Source organism: Capricornis sumatraensis, chromosome 5 (assembly GCF_032405125.1).
Source record: "Capricornis sumatraensis isolate serow.1 chromosome 5, serow.2, whole genome shotgun sequence".
Lineage (NCBI taxonomy): Eukaryota > Metazoa > Chordata > Mammalia > Artiodactyla > Bovidae > Capricornis > Capricornis sumatraensis.
Genome location: NC_091073.1, coordinates 48,486,840 through 48,508,412, shown reverse-complemented (window position 1 = coordinate 48,508,412; position 21,573 = coordinate 48,486,840). Strand labels below are relative to the sequence as shown.

Here is a 21,573-nt window from a genome sequence, read left to right as displayed (position 1 = left end):
TACGGTTGGTATGTTTGTGTGTGTGTGTATTTGGTATTTGGCAGCAAAACCTGACTTGACATGACATGAGGCTATTTATGTTTTAATAACTACAAATTGCTGTGTTTTTGTAGGTTAGAAACAGTTACTTAACCTACTTACTGAGAATATTATATAGATTTTGGTACAAAAATACTAATGAGTGTTATTTTGGGTATATGATTGTTTAATAGAAATAATAAGCAAATGAATCACTACCATATTAGGGTAATCTTTATGACGCAGAGTCTAAATTCTGGTGATAGTCAAGGATCTAAAAGTGTGGTAATGAAAAGTCCTGATTTACTTGAAGCAAAACCAGATTATACTCGTTGTCTAGGTGTACAAGTCCTAATTTGGACAATAAATTGTATGGTCACCCTATCTATAGCAGACATTCCTAAAACAGAAGCCTCCAGTTTGAGAGTTGGCTAATAAAGGATGAAAACTTTCATCTTATAATGTAACTCTTGTTTTGATTAGAACAAGATACACAGTAAGATGCGTAAGACACTTCAGATGCATCTGATATTAGGAGACGGGTACACTAAAATTTGCTGTAGAGTTAAAGTCTCTGATTCCTTTTGTTGGGAATACTTAGTAAAAAAGGACATTGACAAGAAACTGTTCTATAAAGAAGATGCCATGATGGACATGGAAGCGGTTCATTTGATTAAAAAAAAAGCAAACTACAGTTTCAGAGTTTTTAGTTAACACAGTTCATAGGGTCACAAAGAGACAGACACAACTGAGTGACTAACTTTTTAGTTGATTATAGTATCTAGAAAGATGTTTGTTTCTTGTTTGTTTTCTAAAATTATCTAAGATGTAGGCAAGAGTGAAAATCATTCTTGTCAGAGTGAAAATCATTCTTGTCTTCTGGCCCAGAATTAACACAGCCTAAAATGAGGTACTTTCTGAACCTATAAACTAATTGAAGACAATGTTTTATATAATAATTTCACATCTCTATTCACAATCATAACTGAATACAACCTAAAGCTGTACTAACTCTGGATCATCCCTTTTAATGACTTTACTGGTCCATGTCACCGGTAAGAACCAAGTATATCCCTGGAGGCTCTACCTGCCTTTTTTGGGTCCATTTGGTTAGGCAGTGATATAGGGGTTGTGTACCCTAGTGGAGTAGGCATTCTATGTTGACAGAAGGATGGTGGAGCAATGAATGATTAAAGTTCGTTTCGGGACCTGTTTAAAAATAGTAGGTAGCAATATATGTCTCCAAGAAGTTTAGGACAAAAGACTTACTTTGTGGTTCCCCCTCCCCCAACATCTGCATGTTACAAATCTAGTGGTAGTGATGCCTTAAAGAAAAGATCTTTGATCTTCATTTTCTTGAAACATCTGTTTCTCTGCAGGAGCATTTGAAGTATGTTGAAATGCTGCTGTAAACGATTGACTTTTTTAGTAACTGGAGATGGACTTTTTAAAAAATATTTTTCTCATTGAATCTGGCTTTTCATTCTTAAATATAGAAGATATAATACCTATTTTATTATTTAGCAAAATTAACAGTGTTTTAAAAATTCAAAAGCCCAGTAAAAACGTTTATTTGAAACATGAGGAAGGAAAATTATTTTTCCCTTAACCTTAATGAAGCTTTTTTTCCTCTTGGCAGAATGAAGTTAACACTGAAAATATGATCAGCTCCATAGATCATGACAAACAAGATTCTCCCCCTCCAAAACCACCAAGGACCCGCAGGTATTGTATGTCACGTTTTGTTTGAAAGGATACTTACCTTTTACTTACTGTTACTAAAACAACAACAAAAATCTGAATATTACTAAGTTATTTTTTAAAATAACTTCTCTTATCATTCTTTTGTTTAGAATGTAGCATATGTATGGCAGCTGATCTTTTAATGTATACTATAAAAAATTATTTTCAATTTAGATAAATTTTCAGTAGTATACCAGAACAGTGAACATAATCATGAATTGATTATAGCTCATCTTTTGATATGGTGCAACTAAAATTTTAGCTAAAGATTTATTTCAGTTTTCTAATAACAAGTATTAAGACTCTCAAATTATTTGCATGTTGAAGTTATATGAAGAGGTTAAATAATATTAGCAAAGATGAGTTAATTTATCACTAGATTATCTTACTTTCATACTAAGTGCTTATTTATAATAGATAAAAATATATATTCCTGTTACCCTTTTTCTCTCCCGTTTCTTTCAGGTTAGTGCTAGGTCAGGTAGATGGTAGTTTGGAAAGAATATATGTAGTCAAAACGATTTTGTTTCAAATCCTTTTCAGCTGCTTACAAGCTTTGAAGTTGTAAGTCATTTAATTTATTTGATTTTTTGTTTTGTGTTTGTTTGGTTGGTTCATTGGTTTCTTTTTAAGTATTTTCCTGAGGAGTAAATGAAATGAAGTATATAAAAATGCTACATATAGGACATGGAACATACTTGGTTTTCACCAGATGTTAGTTTTCTCTTTACAATGTGGAGTTAAGATTGAGTTACTGAATTAAAAGGAGGCACAGTGGCAGATTTGTAATAATACTGTTGGGATGACTTTACTATGTCTTATCCTGAGCATAGATCTGCCCAAACAGCTTGACCTTCCTCAAAGAACTTCTTTGTATAGGAGTCACCAATTTTTTTCCCCTTAAAACTTTGATAGTAGTTGACTAAAGTTGGGTGAGGCAACTATGATTGTGTCTTGGCATTGAGTTACTGTACTTTATGAGATCCTTCTTTACAAAAGTAAAAGCTTATAATAAGTAAGAAAAGATATAATAGTTATTTTATATTATAGTCTCTAAAATTCTTTTGCATCCTTCTATAAGGAAGATCAGGAAGCCTATACAGATGGTTTTAGGTGTCAGTGTTTAAATGCTCAGGGTGTCAACTGCCCACTAGCACTTCTCAGCAGTTCTTGTTTGATTTTCATTTTCGTATTTGCTGTGGAAGGTAGCCAGTTTGAACCTATAGAGATTGCCAGTTCTCTAACTTTTTTGTCTCCCGTATCAGTTCTTTAGAGTCTTAAAGACACTATAATGACCTTAAAGGAAATTAAGAAACACTGTTTTGCTACACTAAAATCTTTTCATTTGGATTTTGAGATTGAGCCAAGGTTGAGGTCCCCAAAGTGTACACTGATATTTGTGATTTATATGGTCATCTGTCTCCAACAACAAATAGTGGTAGCCTCTTCCTAATTCTGAAGGAGAATGAGTAGTGTTCTGAATTTTAAACCCTTCTTATATACCTTTTTTAAAACTTTGACTCCTGTTTTTCTTCAACAAACAAAAAGGTAATTTTTAAAAGTACTAAATGAGTGTTAACAGAAATGTTCATTCAGCTTACATCAGAGTTTTATTGGGGGACATATACTCAAATTTTTGTGTGTGTGTGATTTTGTATAACACACTTAGGTCATCTTCTTTCTTATTCATGCAGTAGAGTAAATTCGGAGAAGGCAGTGGCACCCCACTCCAGTACTCTTGCCTGGAAAATCCCATGGGCGGAAGAGCCTGGTAGGCTGCAGTCCATGGGGTTGCTAAGAGTTGGACACAACTGAGTGACTTCACTTTCACTTTTCACTTTTATGCTTTGGAGAAGGAAATGGCAACCCACTCCAGTGTTCTTGCCTGGAGAATCCCAGGGACAGGGGAGCCTGGTGGGCTGCAGTCTATGGGGTCGCACAGAGTTGGACAATGACTGAAGCGACTTAGCAGCAGCAGCAGCAGCAGAGTAAACTGGCAGAATTTCATTGTGTTCCACAAAGAATACTTTGCTAACTGAAAATAAAATTCAAATAGCATAAGACTTATTTAAAAAAAAAAAGTATACTTTGTTTTTTTAGTATGGCTGCAGTAAGCAAGTTAATCTGTTCTGTAGATTATATTGGAGTTATTGGAGAAGAAGGCTTGTTTGTTGTATTAGTCGGTCACATGATTCTGGTTTATAAATATTTAAATTGTAGATTTAAAATGAACAGAGCCAGGAATTATCAGACATTTGATAAAAGATTCTAACATGAAAGACATATACAAATAAGCAGGGGAAAAGGGGACATGGATGAAATAGAGACAACACACAATGAGGGGAGGGGCCTGTCTGTTTTCTCAGTGCTTAATACTACAACCATGAGATAAGAACCAGCGAGCCGGATCATAATAAAGAAGATACTCCTGGAAACTAAAAATAATAGCATAAGTTTTTAAAATTTATTTAATTAAGGAAGGCTCAAAGATAAGGAAATTTCCCAAGAAAATGAACAGAAAGAGAAAATGTGGAGAAAAGATATTAGAAAATCAAACTAGGGAGTATGTCACATAGTAATAGTAGTAACAATAACTAAACCTAGCCATAGTCTGGAAGGAGACTGGAAGGGAATAAATTAGCAAAGAAGTAAGTCCCTAGTATTAACATAAATGTTTGTATAGAAAGTTCTCAATATAATGGAGTAAAAACTGTAATACAATGGATTTAAAAAAGTTAACACCGTGAGATTGTGGGCTTCCTGGTGGCTCAGATGGTAAAGAATCCACCTGCAGTGCAGGAGACCTGGGTTTGATGCCTGAGTAGGGAAGATCCCCTGGAGGAGGGCATGGCAACCCACTCCAGTATTCTTGCCTGGGGAATCCCCATGGATAGAGGAGCCTGGGGGGCTGCAGTCCATTGGATTGCAGAGTCAGACACAGCTGAGCAATTCAGCATGCATGAGATTATAGAACATCAAAGGTTTTTTTTTTTTTTTTAGAAAAAAGAGTGAGAACCTGAACGCTCCAAGAGGGAGAAAAAACAGCTCACATTCAAAGAAACAGGAATCATAATTCTGATATAAAATTCTGAAGGAAAGTTATATCTAGTCTAGAATTACATTCCTTTTCCAAAAGTCAGTAACCGTGAAGATATAATAATTATGTAGGCCTCGGGAAATTTGTTTCCTTTTTATAGGTTTTAAGAAGCAATTGGAGGGTATAACCCACTAAATCAAGTGTGTGTACCTAGAAAAAGGAAGGTGGGATCTGGGAAGCAGGATTGTCTGCTCTGTGGTGGCCTCAGGGGCCAGTGGTCCAAACTGAAGTGGGAAGATCAAGGTTTCTATGATGGATGTCTGTGGTATTGATGGTTATGTGGCCAGTTATTGGCCTCTCTTGGTGGTTATTGACCAGTTGAGAGGAGGTGTTCAAATCTGCAGGAGAAATTGAAGGACTGAATTACTGATAATACATAGGAAACCCAAGGCAATTATTAGGGAAAAACAAGAGTTATGTAAGAAAAAATAGGAAATGATGCTATCATTGCTATGAATGATAGCTTTAGTCATAAGACTGAACTAGCCAAACATTAGTAATCTTAGGGAGATGGAGAAGACATTTACGTAGCTGGAAGACAGTAAAGTATGTGTGAAATAGAAAGATCCAGAATAAGTTTGTGCATTTTATAATATTTTGAAATATGGATGCCATTCTTAGAAACAGCAGTTTTTAAAAAGTTGAAACTTTAGGGAGGGAGAAATGGAGAGAATAGCATGTAATATACTACCGTATGTAAAGTGGATAGCCAGTGGGAATTTGCTGTATGACTCAGGGAACTCAAACTGGGGCTCTGTGACAACCTAGAGGGGTGGCATGGAGTGAGAGGTGGGAAGGAAATTCAAGAGGGAGGGGACTTATGTATACCTATGGGTGATTCATGTTGATGTATGGCAGAAACCAACACAATATTGTAAAGTGGTTATCCTTCAATTACATAAATTTTTTTTAATTGAAAAAAAAAAGTTGAAACTTGATGTTTCAGGGTAACTGGAGGGCTGGGAGGGAACCGCTGATTTTTTATTAAAATTCTTAATATTATTTGACTTCTTGAAATAATGTTCATATTACTACCTTGTTAACTATTTGATTTTCTTAGTTGGGCAAGTTCTAATTTTTAATTCATAACCACAGACTTTATTTGTTGACTTTTAACATAAGAGGCTTAGCTACATAACTTACCTATCAACTTATTTTTTAAAAGGATGAACATTCTTATACTACCCTTTTTTCATGTTTTCCAGTTGCCTTGTAGAAGGGGATGCTAAGGAAGAAATACTGCAGCCTCCAGAACCTCACCCAGTGCCCCCCATCTTGACACCTTCTCCCCCTTCAGCTTTTCCAACAGTCACTACTGTGTGGCAGGACAATGACAGATACCATCCAAAGCCAGTGTTGCACATGGTTTCATCAGAACAACCTTCAACAGACCTCAACAGAAACTATAATAAAGCAACAGAACTTACAGGGAAAAATGAATCAACTATTGAACAGATAGATAAAAAATTGGAGCGAAATTTAAGTTTTGAGATTAAGAAGGTTCCTCTTCAAGAAGGACCAAGAAGTTTTGATGGGAACACACTCTTAAATAGGGGACACGCAATTAAAATTAAAGCAGCTTCGGCTTCACCGTGTACAGTTGATAAAATCTCTAAGTCACAGGAATTGAGTTCAAGAGATCTAAAAGTTGATGATATTTCCCAGAATTCTTGTGTGGACTGCAATGCAACACAGTCAAATAAAGATCCGATTATTCTACCAGAAGCATCACAGAAGATTTCAGACACACCTCCAAGGCCAGACCACTTACCTCTTGATGGAAAAGGACATTTAACGTGGTCATTTCATGGACCTGAGAACACTCTACCCATGCCTGATTCATCTGAAGGCAAATCCTCAGATATCCACTGTCAAACAATGAAAACTGTGAGTTCAACACCAAGCCCCACAATACAAGCTGAAACCCATGATCCTGCAGATCATCATGACAGTTCCCCTCTATTCAGAGCACCCCTGAGTTTTACTAATCCTCTTCACTCTGATGACTCTGACTCAGATGAAAGGAACTCTGATGGTACTGTGACCAAGAATAAAACCAGTATTTCAACAGCAAGTGCCACTGTTTCTGCTGCCACTAGTAGCATTTCTACAAGGAAAGTATTACCAATGTCCATTGCTAGACATGATATAGCAGGAACAATACATTCAGGTGCTGAAAAAGGTAATAATAATAGTATCTACACTTAAAAATTTTTACTCTGTGCCAGTCAGTCACTGTTCTAAGCAGTTCTGTTATATTAATTCATTATGTTTTATTCCACATATTACTCTGGAACATACAGCAAAATTCAGTTATTTTTTATGCTAATTTTTTTTTTAAGTAAGCCTCTACCATTGGCTTTCCTGGTGGCTCAGTGGTAAAGAATCGGCCTGTCAGTTCAGGAGACATAGGTTCAATCCTTGGGTCAGGAAGATCTCTTGGAGAAGGAAATAGCAACCAACTCTAGTATTCTTGCCTGGGAAATCCCATGGACAGAGGACCCTGGTGGGCTACAGTCCATGGGGTCACAAAAGAGTCAAACATGACTTAACAACTGAACTGTAAACAACAGTTTTTCTTACCTTAGTTTTATTTTATTTTTACCTTAGTTTGATCACATTGCATTTACCAGACTTTGTGTTTCCAAAATATTTCAGTTGTTGTAACTGAAAACTTTCTCTTCTTATATCTTACAATTCTTAGTATAAATGGGTCAAAGTTTCTATGACTGAATAATTGGAAATGATTTAGAGAAGGTAGAATTACTTAAAGTGACACTGACATACTGGCTATTTTATTTCACCCATGTATGTTACAGAGAGTAAGGGATTCCCAGTTGCCTCAGTGGTAAAGAATCAGCCTACCGGTGCAGGAAATGAGGGTTCTATCCCCAGGTTGGGAAGATCCTCAGGAGAAAGAAACCCACTCCAGTATTCTTGCCTGGAAGATTCTATCGACAGAGGAGTGGGCTACAGTCCTCAAAGAGTTGGATATGACTTATAACTAAACAACAAAAACATAACAGATATCTATTTCATTATCTTTTATGATCTTTTAACTACAACATACCTTTTTAAAATTGTTCTTCGTAAAGGCTCCTTTAAACAATCAGTTTAACCAAGGAACAATATTGCAACTGCTTAACAGAATGAAAGTGAAAGGTGAAAGTGAAGTCACTCAGTCGTGTCCAACTCTTTGCGACCCAGTGGACTGTAGCCTACCAGGCTCCTCCGTCCATGGGATTCTCCAGGCAAGAATACTGCAGTGGGTCACCATTTTCTTCTCCAGGGGATTTTGCCAATTCAGGGATCGAACCCAGGTCTCCCGCGTTGCAGGCAGACGCTTTAACCTCTGAGCCACCAGGGAAGCCTGGGAAGTTTAATTCAGTCAGTAAAAAAATGGGATATTTCCATATCTAGTCATCAGTGCTACTGTTGTTGAATTAATGACTCTTTAAGCAATCTATGCATCTCAAGATAACATATGCCCTAAGTTCCACGATGTATTATTGGGTCTTGAAACTCCTCTTTAATCTGATAAAAATTACCATGATTGCTATCTTAAACAGACCATAAAGTTGAGAGCAAATATATAAACACAAAAGCTATTTACTGATAGATTATCAATGGTCTTTTACTTGTCCATGAACTTTGGTAGTGACACACAGACTGCTATTTATTATGTGCGGGCAAAATTAGTACTGTGAACATGAAAGATGACTTTTTCTAATTCTGACCTGATAAGTTCACCCATACTGTGGTTCCTGTTTTCCTCATCTTAAACATTCTTTATCATTTTCTTTATTTGGGGGCTGTATCTGATAGAATAGATGAGAGTCTAAGCTAGTTTCTTAAATTTACTAAGAATTAAGCTAGTTCTTGATTCTTCTGCATTTGAGGGATCTTTCAAAGATACTGGTTGCCATAATATTATAACAGTTTGGCACAATTTAAAATTGTTAATATTTTTTCTCTCAACTTCAGGATTTGAAAAATAACTGCTAGGTTATAGCTACACAAGAAAATACATAGACAAGAAATTGTCTTTTTTGTTTGTTTGTTTGTTTTAGTGTATCAGGCAGTGCAGTGTGACCAAAACTATGCTTAAATGACTTTGGCATTAAAGATTTTCCTGTAGAACATTCTGTGTTGCAACATAACTACAGGCATTTCTTTTCTTTTTGTTTGTTTTGATCACACTGTACTGGGATCTTAGTTCCCTGACCAGGACTCGAACTTCTATATCCTACAGTGGAAGTGTGGATTCTTAACCACTGGACTGCCGGGGAAGTCCCTCAAGCAGTCCTAAATTTTAATGTTATTCATTCTTTACCGTGTAGATGAACCATTGGTACCAGGATTAGATTATTGTTTGCTTGTTTTAAAATTTGTTATAGAATAATTATGATGCCTGAAACAACCTTTTGCATAAGTTATTGCCTGAAAACAAATTCCTGGCTGTGAATTCTGATTTTAATATTGACTCAGGCCTCCTGAAAGATTTCTCAAACATGGCTACACTAGGCTCCCATAAAGTGCTATTATTTACAAAAGCCTATGAAAATGTACATCTCTGGTTAGCTAACATCTGAAACAGAATTTTATTACACAGAAAAGACAATTCAAAGATCCAGGGAGAAACATGCAATTGAGAAGCCAAGTATACAGTTAGAAAATAAAGTCTTAAAAATGAGGGCTGTTACAACAGAAGAGGTATAGAGTTTCCAAAAGATACTTGATACTTGATGTAAACAACCAGACTACTTCCTGATTTGTTCACTTAATTATGAAATGACACCACAATGCCAAGATTGTGCATTCCTTCCTTCCAGTACCTCTCTCTTCACTGTGAGCTGTTAGTAACAAAGGGGCAAGGGGAAATAGGATTAATACTCCAGACTGTTACTGCCAGGCAAGGTGGATAATTCTTTTACTTGCTTTAACTTTATATGCAAGAGTTACAGTATATATATATACTGGACTGGAACTTTACTCAGGAGAATCCAGGGGGCCGTATTTTCTTTGGCTTCAGTTAAATAAATGTAGGAGGGACCAGAGTAATCATACCTGGCCTCATGCATGTTGAAAATTGAAAAGGCTTTTCTTGATTTTTCACTCTCTTTTTAATGCATGTCCTATCAAATGTGAAACAGCAAAGTATCAAGCACAGTTGTTAATATTTTTAAGGGTTGGGGCACACAGAAATGTATCTTCAAAGTATGGTCATATGCACTGTTCACAAGATTCTAGGCACTAAATAAATAAACATTGCAAAAACTTTTTTTCCATGTGAATCATTTTACTGGACCCTTTTTAAAAATTATTTTTAATTGGAGGATAATTGTTTATCAGTATTATGTTAGTTTCTACCATACATCAACATAGATCAGCCATAGGTATACATAAGTCCCCTCTCTTGCCCTAAAATTTATAATGGTTATATTTTGTGTATTAGAAAAATAACTAGCATTATCAATCTATTTTAGTCATGAATATTTATTTAAAACATGACTGAAGTACATTATTAAGTTGAAAATGAGTGGGATTTAAATATATTTATATGGTCCACAGTATGGAAAAACTCATAAAAGGAGTTAAGCAGTTGATTATAGTTTGGGAAACACTGAGTTCAAATGACAAAGCTTCCCTTTGTGGACTGAAAAGGATCATCAGCAGGCCCAGTAGAAAAGGCACTTGCTTGCTGGCTTCTGTGTTGGAGATGCCTTCAAACTCAGGACAGTGTGGTTGATGCCTAGAGGGTGTCAGGAGAATCATTGACATTTCCTCTGTGGAACAATGATGGAGGGTTTTGCTCAGTAAGCTTCCTCATTCTTTTTGATAATGAGTCTAGTGATAAGGATATCTTGTTTATTTTTTGCACTTTTAAAGACTGGTTCTCTTAGATACTTGTGACAGTGATCTTTAAGAATGTCAAAAAAGCTCTCATTTTGTTTAGATAACAAGTTCATTTTTAAATGAGTTAACATTTCTAACAAGTTCATAATTTGTGTAAATTTTATGTATTTAATATAGATGTTGATGTTAGTGAAGATTCGCCTCCTCCCCTACCTGAAAGAACTCCTGAATCATTTGTACTAGCAAATGAACACAGTGAGTGTATCTTCTGATTTTATGTATTTTATACTCTAATAATAAGCCCTGAAAAACATGGCTAATTATAATCTGTTGTTCTTGAGCTGCACAATTAAATTAAAAAACAGGTTTGAATTTATACTGATAAATGTTTTTAATACTTTGTATGAAAAATACCTTAAAATGGTGTTTTTATTTGCTAAGACTGGTAATAAAATGGCTGCATTTATGTCAAATACTATAATTCAGTTAAATGTAATTATAACAGTATATAATTTGTCTTTTCATTCATTAAAAATAGCACTTAGATGAAAAGACATACATTTAAATTCTGTTGTTGGCAGTGTCACTCAGGTGATGTTGAGTGACACTTGAGTCCACAAGAATATCAGTGAAAAGTGGGAGAAAGTGATCACATACATATTTCTCCTTCTCATCCTGAAAAACAGTTACAGAAACAACTTTACTATATTTACAATGTCTGTGCTCAGTGGAGGTGCTCACTTCCAGTCTTATCCTTTGCATTTTACCAATATTTTATTAACTTTAACTGATTTTAAGAATTTTAAAATAGTGAAGCTGTAAACTTCACTGATACTAAATAAATAAATCTGTCATACCTGTAGATTACGCTCTGATAATGGAATTTTTAAATTTCAAGGAAGAAAAAATTGAAGGAATAACTGGGAAAAAATTTAGTGGAAGTGATAATTTCTAAATATCTGTAGTATCTGTTTTAAAATATTACCTGAATGCAAGAAATTTCAAGGATTAAAGATGTTAATTTTAATTGCAAGATTTTGGTTTTCTCAGATACATCTGTAAGAGCTGAGTGGAGTGAACTTCAAAATCAGGAACAGTCTGAACAAAAAATACCTGAAGTGAGTCTTTTGGGGATTAGAACAGCTATAGCTCAGTATTTTTGTTCTTTTATTAATTGATGTTAACAGTTGTTTATTATAATAACTGTTGCCTTAAGACTATTAAATATAATTTTTGATAATTGTATCTTATGCTATGATTTCAGATAAAAAGCCTATATAAAATGTCAGATCAAAAAATTTTTTAAAGAACATGACCATTACTTCAGAGTATTATTTTCCAAGCTGCTTTTGAAATTTGTAAATTTTGCCTTGTTTCAAACCATTTTGGAGGTATGAATGAAACAGGAGTTATCGTACATCCTAGATTTTGTTCTTTCTATTATAAAATCAGGTATATAGTCTCTCCCTTTGTTTCTTCTGGTTATGTGAGGTTTCCTTTCACATTCGGAAATGTTTTGGTAGCTCAATATTTTAGTAATGGGAATGCTATTTTTATCAACATTAATATTTTGCATTTTTTCCTTATATTTGAATATCTCCAAAATTGGAGTTTATCTTAAAATTGGTTAAAAAAAACATTGTGATATACTTTAACTGGTGCATAAAGTATTGGTAACATAATAATAAAGATATGTGTTACAGTCAGTAATATAATTTGATGAATACTGTAGAGGCTTGGCAAAATGCACTTGTATGCATATTATCTCATCAGTAAATGCTGCAAGTTCAGTTTTCATCCAGAAGGAAAAATGAATTTCCCTGTCTTTTTATTCCCAATATAAAAACACATTAAACTGTTTAAACTCTTAATTGAAAACACCATTGTTTTCTTTTCCTTTGACACTGAGAGTCAAAGATAGATCTTGACTTATTGGGATATATACTCATAACACCACATTTTCTATACTTTGTGCATGAAAGGAATATACTATAATAGTTTCTGAATGTCTTCCTTATAGGGCTTGATAACCTCTGGAAGTGAAACATGTGGTAAGTTGTATTGTTCTTTTCTGCTATAAATTATATAGATTAAGTTACATAAAATAGCATGTCTCATGGTGTACACGTTTGGTTATTTGTTTTGTTTTTGGTGTTTTTGTTGTTATTATTTGGTTATTTCTCCATGTGAAAAAATATATAGGATGACTACTGAAACCTGAGTTATGTAGTGTAATTCTTTTAAATTTATTATTATACCAGGTATTATTATGGGTCAGGAGCATAACAGCATTTATTATCAGTCATTAATGGCTGATAGGAAGGAAATCATTTTTAGGATATTTTCTTATATTTTATTTCTCTTATTTATAAAAACACCTAGAATCTAGATGTGCCAGTGATTTGAATAAATGCCCAAAATTAACCTAGATGATTGAATAGGGTTGTGTCGGAAATTTTCTTTTTAGGACTTTCACATTTGTGAAGGCCATTTTCCACTGCATAATTTTTACTATCATAGTAAAATAGGTCAAGTTACTGTTCATTCCTTTAAAGGAGTAACCATGTGAGCGGCTCACCAAACATCCTAGCCTGTACAATTCCCTCAATTTATCTATCATCCCTGCCCTAACCTCTCTTCTGCCTCAGCTGGTGTCACTCTGAATCTATGCCTAATGGGGCTCATTCCATCACATAAACTCTTTATTACTCTCTATTTACTTTTCTGAGGCAACATATAAGGAAAAAGAGCAGAAGTTTTAGGGTCAAGCCTACCGAGACTGGAATCTTATTTTTGCCATTTTACTTATGATGTGGTTTTGGGAAGTGACCTAATCTTCCTAGGCCTCAATTTTCTTCTCTGTGAAATGCAGATAATAATAGTAACCTACTGTAGAGTAGGTTATGATTGTCATGAAGGTTTAAATTAAATCATATATACACAGTGCCCAGCACATGGTCAGCATTGAAATGGTAGCAGTGCTGTTATTATTATCTGTATTATACTACTACTGCTAGATCCCTGGGTCTTTCATTTTCTTTGTATCTGTTAACTCCTTTTGGTTTCTTTTTCTCCTCTATTCAGTCTAGATACTATCATCCATCACTTTAATCACACATATAATTATCCTTAACTTTCTTGTCCCTGATTCCCATGCCATCTTTTTTTATCCCTCAAGATTACTCAATACTGCTGGGGAACATTGTTCAGTTTTATAGATTGAGCATACAATTCTGGGATTGATCCACAGTTGAGCCCTCAGCATTTATTTTTTTCTAAAATCATGAATCCCACTAACTCTTACTTCATCTAACCTTTTACTTCATTCAGAAAGTTGAGGCTTTTAATCTAAATCATCATTTCCTCATGGAAGGCAACCATGAATATATCACCACCACTAGTTTCATCTACATGCCTCTCTTCTCTGTCCCTATACATACCACACTGCTGTAATAATTAATGTTCTTGTCTGTTTCTCCTACTATACCAAGGGTTGGCAAACTATATCCCATAGGCCTAATTCTGCTCTTGGCTTGTTTTCTTATTCTGCCCTTGAGCTGAATAAATGGTTTTTACATTTTTAAAGAGTTGTTTAAACATAAAAACAAAGAAACGCAACACTGTAAATCAACTATACTCCAGTAAAATTAAAAAATAAATTTTATTGTTTTTTAAACCAAAATTAACTTTAGAATAAAAACAAAAATCAATGAAGAATATGGGACAGAGACCATATGCGGCTTGCCAAGCCTAAAATATTTATTGTCTAGCCATATATAGAAAAAGTTTGTCAGCTTCTTTCTAGACTATGAGTACCTGATGACAAGGATAGTCTGTCATTTGACTTGTATTCCAAGTTTCCAGAAAAGTTCCTTACAGGGGTATAGGGAATGTGATGGGGGTGGTGAGTGGTGAAAGAATGAGTCACAGTAGTTGATTGCTTTTGTTACTAGTCTTACACACTGGCAGTTAAATAAGTAAACTACAGTGTAAGCAATGCTAAACCTTAAAAGAATTACTACTTTTTTAGGTGCAAATGTTAACTCCATTAATAAACTGTGAACTTATTTGCTATTGATTTCCACAGAAAGGCATTTCAGTTGAAGTTAAAATAAGAGTCTAAGGAGAAGTCTCACATAGCAGAAGTACTCGCTGCAGATGTCTAGGTGCCTATAAGCACACCTATCATGGTTTCCTGTGTTCATTACCCTTGCATTTGCCTGGGCCTCTAAAATTATGATGCTCAAGAGAATACTGCTCTTTTAACTATTTGCCCACATTAAAAGCAATTAGGGGAATTTTTTACATATTACACTACAAATGACTGTGATTAATAATGGCTTTGGTTTGCATTTTAGATCATCCAGCACGAGGTATTCATACAGAGACCTGTACAGAATGTCCACCTACTTTTAGTAATAAGAAAGATCAACTATCAGAAAGTCCAACAGAAGCCACAGAGATTGGTAATTTGTTTACAAAATAATTTTTAAACTATAATTGTGTAGTTAATGCTGGCAAGAATGAAAAACAGTTATTTGCCCTCACTCCAGAATTTCCTTAAGGCAAAGTTTATCAGACTTTTTGCTATGATTTCTTCAGGTTTTTAAACGACACTTGGTAAGAATAAAACATGTACCATCAAAGTTGCTTGGAATTAATTGTAAAATAAATTTATCCTGTTTCATACTGAGATTAAAAACTAAAATACAAAATGCATATGTAAACAAATCTTGCTTTTGTGTTGAAAAGACTAAAATATTCTAAATGTTTCTCTTACATTTTTATAGAATTGATTTTATTTTTATTAAAGAAGCAGTTATTTTCTCAACTATACAGAAGAAATTAAGAGTTGGTTTATGTTTGTAGATATTTGTTTAAATGCTAAATTCCCATATGGAAATTTATTTGTTCCAGAAAAGAAGGATGTCTACAGATACGGTTTAATAGTATAAAAGTATTTCTGAACACTAGCCGACTATTGTGGTATTTTGATTATAGGTTTTGGTAATCGCTGTGGAAAACCCAAAGGACCAAGAGATCCACCTTCAGAATGGACATGATTCAGGGAACTAAAAGACACTTTAAATTATACTGGAAAATTCAAGTGCCACTGAAAGCCAGATTTATAGTATTCCATCTTAAAAATGTGGGACTAACAGCAGTGTAGATTGTTACCTTAGTGATTTTTTTCTTTTTTTTTTTTTTTGCTGGGACCATCTACCTGCCTTATATTACACTTAGGAAAAGTATTACATTTGGTTTATTTTGTAACTTCAAGTATTATTGCCTTAATGTCTCTTAACCCTGTTACACGCTGCTTGTAGACATGTTAATATAGTAATACTTTTTATGATAAATTGAGTTTAAGGACTACTCTTTTTTGCTAATGTTTTATCATGTATGCATTATTTTGTATATGTACAGGGCAAGTAGGTATATAATTTGATAAAGTTGCAGTTATAAAATATTATTAACAGAAGATGTAAGAAATTTCTGCATGGTCTAAATCTTTGTGTACCTTATTTGTAAATTATTTGCCCTGAAGTTTTAGAAAATAGTTTCTGATTTTTAAAATTGCTGGATTCATGCAGCCAGCTTTACAGGTTATCAGAGATCAAAGATTGTAATAATAATACATTTTGTAAATTGTAAGCAAAAAGTTATTTTTATATTATATACTGTCTAATTGTCCATCCTAATTGTCTTTGTTTTCATCTAGTCATGGAGATTCAGTAAGTGCCTTGGAACAATATTGAATTCTCTTAGCTTGTGTGTGTTACTTTAATATTTGAACTCAACTGGGATTAGAAGACTATCAAACTATATGTATGTTTCAGGATATTTGACCTGCCATTAAAAAAACAAAAACAATTTTACAGTGCCTATTTGTTTTGGTTTTTCATTCCTAATTTTTCAGAAAATTAGACTTTATATCCACCTTCCTGCCAGCTCAGTCTTATCTTTAAGTCATGTTGTGAATGGGGTTTAATCTCTTGATTGAAAAATAGGGAGCACCTTCTGCAGCAACATGGCTGTGCAGTTCTAAATATTTATCTTGAGTTAGCCCTATGCATACTTATCAGCCTTATCATTATTGCCTACTGGGATCCAGGAAAACTCCAAACAAAGGTGCCCTTGGATAAGGGGAACTGGTTTCTTCCCATCCTCACTGCAATAGAGGTCCTGTCCATAAGTACCAAGTTTGAATTTTGACATCGTGGATTGAAGTTGATAGACATCTGTACTTTCCCTCTGCATACAAAAGAGGGAAGACATTACAAGACTAAGGTGAGATAAAGTAATCATATATGAATAGAAGGAGGATCATTGTGGAAGAGAAAATACTACTATAATTTCATGTCAAAAATTTTTCAAACTTTAATAGTCTTAGAATTTCACATTTTCCTCATATATTTGGTGAAAAAAACATTGTGAATTTAGTGGACCTTTGATATTCACAAGAAACAAACACCTCTATAGCATGTCATTTTCTTAATAAAATTTAAACTGAAATAAAGTTTAACTGAAAAAAATACTTAGTCTCCATACACTTTATGACTTATATAATATGGCACTGAAATCATTTGTAAGGACTTCTTTTGGGAAGGAGTTGCTTTGGAACACCTTCATTGAAGTACTTCATTGAATTATACATGTATTCAGAGGGTACAGAAAGTATACTAACCATCACAAAGTACACACTCCTATGAGTGTGACCACCCTCAAGCAGTAGAATAGCCACTGAGAAGCTTCCCTCTGGCCGTGTAAGATTTGTTCATTATGTACAGCAATTCCTTTATTCATTTTTCATTGCTAGAGTTTCGTATTGTGTGACTATATCACAGTTTGTCTGTTCTGCTACTAACAGACATTTGTGTTGTTTTCAGCTTCAGAAAATTATAAAAATTTTGTTGCTATAAATACTTTTTAATGTGTTTTGGTGCACATATATATATATATATATATATATATATATATGCATCTATTGGGTATAGAATTTAGGAGTGCAATTTTTATAGAGTACGCATATATATTCAGCTCTGTAGATATGGCCAGTTTTCAAAATTGGTTGTTCTGATTGTTAGGTATTTCCCTCCCGACTAATGAGGTTAAGTACATTCTTCGGTGCTTAGGACCATATGGCTGTTCACTTTTGTGAAGGACCTGTTGAAGTTTCAAAAAGATACTCTTTGGCATAACTACTAAAGCTGAGTACACACATATTCTATCATCGGACAACTCTGTACCTGTTTTTCTCTTTAGTTATTTGTCTTTTTCATATTCACTTGTTGGAATTATTTATATATTCCACATTTTAATCCTTGTGGGTTTGCCTGGGGTTTGCCTTTTCACTCTGTTAATGGTGGTTTTTTATTTTTAATAAAAGGAGTTCTTAAATTTAATTAAATCCAATTTATGAATGTTTTATTTTATAATTATTCTTTTTTGGTGTTCTCTTTTAGAAATATTTGCCCACCCCAAGATCACGAAGATATTCTTCAGTTTTCTAGAAGCTTAATTTTTTATTTATATTTTTATTTCATTATGTTTTTATCTAAAACTGCAGAATTAATTTTTTTCAGAATTAATTTTTGTATAGAGTATGAGGTAGATTTATTTTTCCTTGATGAATCACTGTTTAATGTCTTTCATTAAATATATATACTCTTATCATCATAAGTTATATATTCATTGATCTTAGTCAATTGCTAGATTTTTTCTTTCTATTCCATTGCCTATCTTTATGTTTTAAATTCTGCCTTTTTCCATCTTTAACTTTCTCCCAGTGATTTTTATATTGCCTAGACAGTCCATAAAGTTCTTATTCATTTTTATTTCTTATATAAAGCATATAAGTTTATTTGTATCTGAGATAAATTATTGCCAAATTCATCCTGCCACTTTATCTGAAACCTCTACCTTGTAGCTCATACTACAAAGACTTTTAATCTTTCGTTTTCCATTGTAACACTATCAGTTACCTTTCTTTTGGAAGCAATTGTTCACAAATAGTATTTTTTACTGTAGTATTTTTCACTTTATGGACATTTTTTCCTTATGTTGATAAACAGCAATAAAGCCCTAGTTGTACATGAGTGGTCAGCTAGGCTCAGAGAATAGTTAAGTGACTTCCTCACAGGTAACAGCCTCGTAGGACATATGGTTATGTTTTTGCCTGAGCAAATTTATATAACTGTATATCCTCAACCCCTGTGCTCACTTAAAATAGCTGAATCTATGAAATTCTTTCTTTTTTAATTGTTTAAAACATTTCTTAATGCTATGGCCAGTGTCATTTTTTAAAATCGAAGTATAGTTGACTTATAGTATTAGCTTTAGGTGTACAACATAGTGATCCAGTATTTTTATACATTACAAAATTATCACCATAATAACTGTAGTCACTGTCTGTAACCAGTTATTACAATAGTGACTATATTTCCTATGTTGTACATTACATGCCTGTGACTTGTTAATAACTAGAAGTTTGTACCTCTTAATCTTTATTACCTATTTTACTCATTTCCCCACCCCTTTTCCCTCGCAACAACCAGTTTTATCGTCTATGAATCTGTTTCTGTTGTTTTTTTTTTTAGATTCACTTGTTCTGTTTTTTAAGTTCCACATATAAGTGAAATTGTACAGTATCTGTCTTCCTTTGTCTGACTTAGCATAATACAATTCCAGTTCTATTTTTTTGGTTGCAAATGGCAAAATTTCATTCTTTTTCAGGGCTGGGTAACATATATTCATTGTATATATACACCACATGTTTATCCATTTGTCTATTGATGGGCACATAATTAGTTAACTAAAAAGAGACAATTTTGTGCTAAACGTGATAGGGAGCAATAAAAATAATGCAATCTGAAGGTTTGAGAGAAATTCAAGTGAAGAATGACATCTTAATTTTATATTTAGTCTTAAAATGTGTTCTGATTGTAATATTTTTGTTGAAGTACATATTTGGTAGTCTTGATTGCAATCCATGAAGTCACTATAGTTTAATCTTAAATCACTCTTGTGCTAGATTGGAAAAATTTTTGCTGTTTTTGTTTTCTTACACAGATACCTCCTCTAATTGCCTGCTTTTGAAAGTGGAAGTAAATATGTTAGTCACTCATTCGTGTTCAACTCTCTGCGACCCCATGGGCTACTGTAGTCTACCACACTCCTCTGTCCATGGGATTCTCCAGGCAAGAATGCTGGAGCGGGTTGCCATTCCCTTCTCCAGGGGATCTTCCCAACCCAGGGATCATACCTGGATCTTGTGCATTGCAAGTGGTTTCTTTACCCACTCAGCCACCAGGGAAGCCTTCCTGCTTTCAGTAATGTTATTTTAGATATTGAAAAAAGATTTTAGTATATATCCATTCAATAATAGCTAAAAGTAGCTCTAGTTTTTAATACAAACTATATTTTCTTAACAGATTTGCTGCAGTCTGTTTCCCCTGCTATTTGTCTTTAAGGTGACAAGTCTTACATGATTGGCAAATGACCATATGATAGGCAAATGACCAATTAGATCGTGAACAATTTAACCAGTGAAAAAGCAGCTGTGCTTGAGTAGCTCAAGATGTGTCTCAGTGTTCCAAACTACAACAAATCTGGGCTTTGTTGAGTTAGTGGGGGAAGAGAATTCCAGAGGTTCCAGCCACTTTTCATTTTTTAGAGATAAAATGCCTTATGTACTAAAATCATGTAATAGGAGTTGTGACTTAAATCTCTTGCCAACATTTCAGCCAGAACATGTAAGTATACAAACATGCAATACATCTGTGATGTTTTAAAATATTGTGGTTTTTAAATTTTGTCTTTATCTACTTATATGTAAACTTGTTTTCAGTACTTTCTAAAATTGTGAGAAGTTTACTGTATTAAATATAAAAAAGTATTTAGTTTTCTCTTTGTATTTGAAATAAGTACACAAAAACATTTTCATGCAGCTTCTATATAAACACTGTTAAGTACCAATCTGAGGATACTACATTATGTTGTGCAATTTGAAGGATATAGTGATTAGCTGAGGTTAACATTAGAAAATCATTTTTTGTTAATTTTTTTCCTGGCACTGCACCATTTGGCTTCCAGGATGTTAGTTCCCTTAACCAGGCATTGAACCCTGGTCACACAGTGTAAGTACTGCGGCCTAACTACCGGGGGAATTCCCTAGGAAAACATAATTAAAATTATATATGGTAAACATTTTGTTGTGTCAAAAAGGTAAAATGAAGTTTATAGGAAATTTACTGTTACCATTTAGAAGAACAATAGTCTCAACATTTTTTCAACTTAAAATGAGTTGTCCATTTTCATATTTCATCTATCAACATCAATATCCATGCAACAGATTAAAACAAAAATCTGTGTGTAGAGATTTTACATTTAGACTTTGCTTTCATGTGAATTCACTTGAATTTAGGGCAAAAGGTTTTTGAAAGTTGGATTCTTTAACCTTAATAGCTTTTAGCAGTTTCAGTGGTTGCAGGGATGGGACATCATTGAACTCATCCCCATTCTGCCAGAAGGGGGCAAGCAAAGCAAGCAAAGGAAATTTTTCAGAAAGGCACTCAAAATTCAGAAAGGTACAGCCCCAAAGCTTCTTGGGGTGGCTTCACCGTTTGAGAGTGTAAAGTCCCTAAAGCCAAGTGCCCACTCCCCCATAAGCAAATCTTAAGGCATTAATACACGTTCATGCAGACTCAGGCCTATCTAATAAAAATTATTAACCTTGCAGAATGCTTACCAAGTGCCAGACCTGCTAATCTCTGAATACGTTACCTTTCTTAATCTTCACAAAAACCTTGCCAGACGGACATTCCTGTTTATCTGGGGAACACAAACTCAAAAGTCAC

General features: G+C 34.1%; 1 protein-coding gene across 2 annotated transcripts in view; it reads left to right on the top strand.

Annotated features, from left to right (window-relative positions):
* PTPN12 (protein tyrosine phosphatase non-receptor type 12) overlaps window positions 1-16,556 on the top strand; it is an 85,808-nt gene extending 69,252 nt beyond the window's left edge. The window contains exons 12-18 of one of the 2 annotated variants that reach the window (XR_011144938.1): window positions 1,658-1,743; window positions 6,064-7,040; window positions 10,892-10,969; window positions 11,765-11,832; window positions 12,713-12,765; window positions 15,073-15,180; window positions 15,716-15,728. Coding sequence is in view for 1 of the 2 variants with exons in the window: in XM_068972506.1 (XP_068828607.1) it covers window positions 1,658-1,743; window positions 6,064-7,040; window positions 10,892-10,969; window positions 11,765-11,832; window positions 12,735-12,765; window positions 15,073-15,180; window positions 15,716-15,777 (1,410 nt within the window). In the remaining variant the exon portion in view is untranslated. Of the gene's footprint in view, window positions 1-1,657; window positions 1,744-6,063; window positions 7,041-10,891; window positions 10,970-11,764; window positions 11,833-12,712; window positions 12,766-15,072; window positions 15,181-15,715 lie in introns of both variants that reach the window. The other variant, XM_068972506.1, reaches the window with a different exon arrangement.
* The last annotated feature ends 5,017 nt before the right edge of the window (window positions 16,557-21,573 follow it).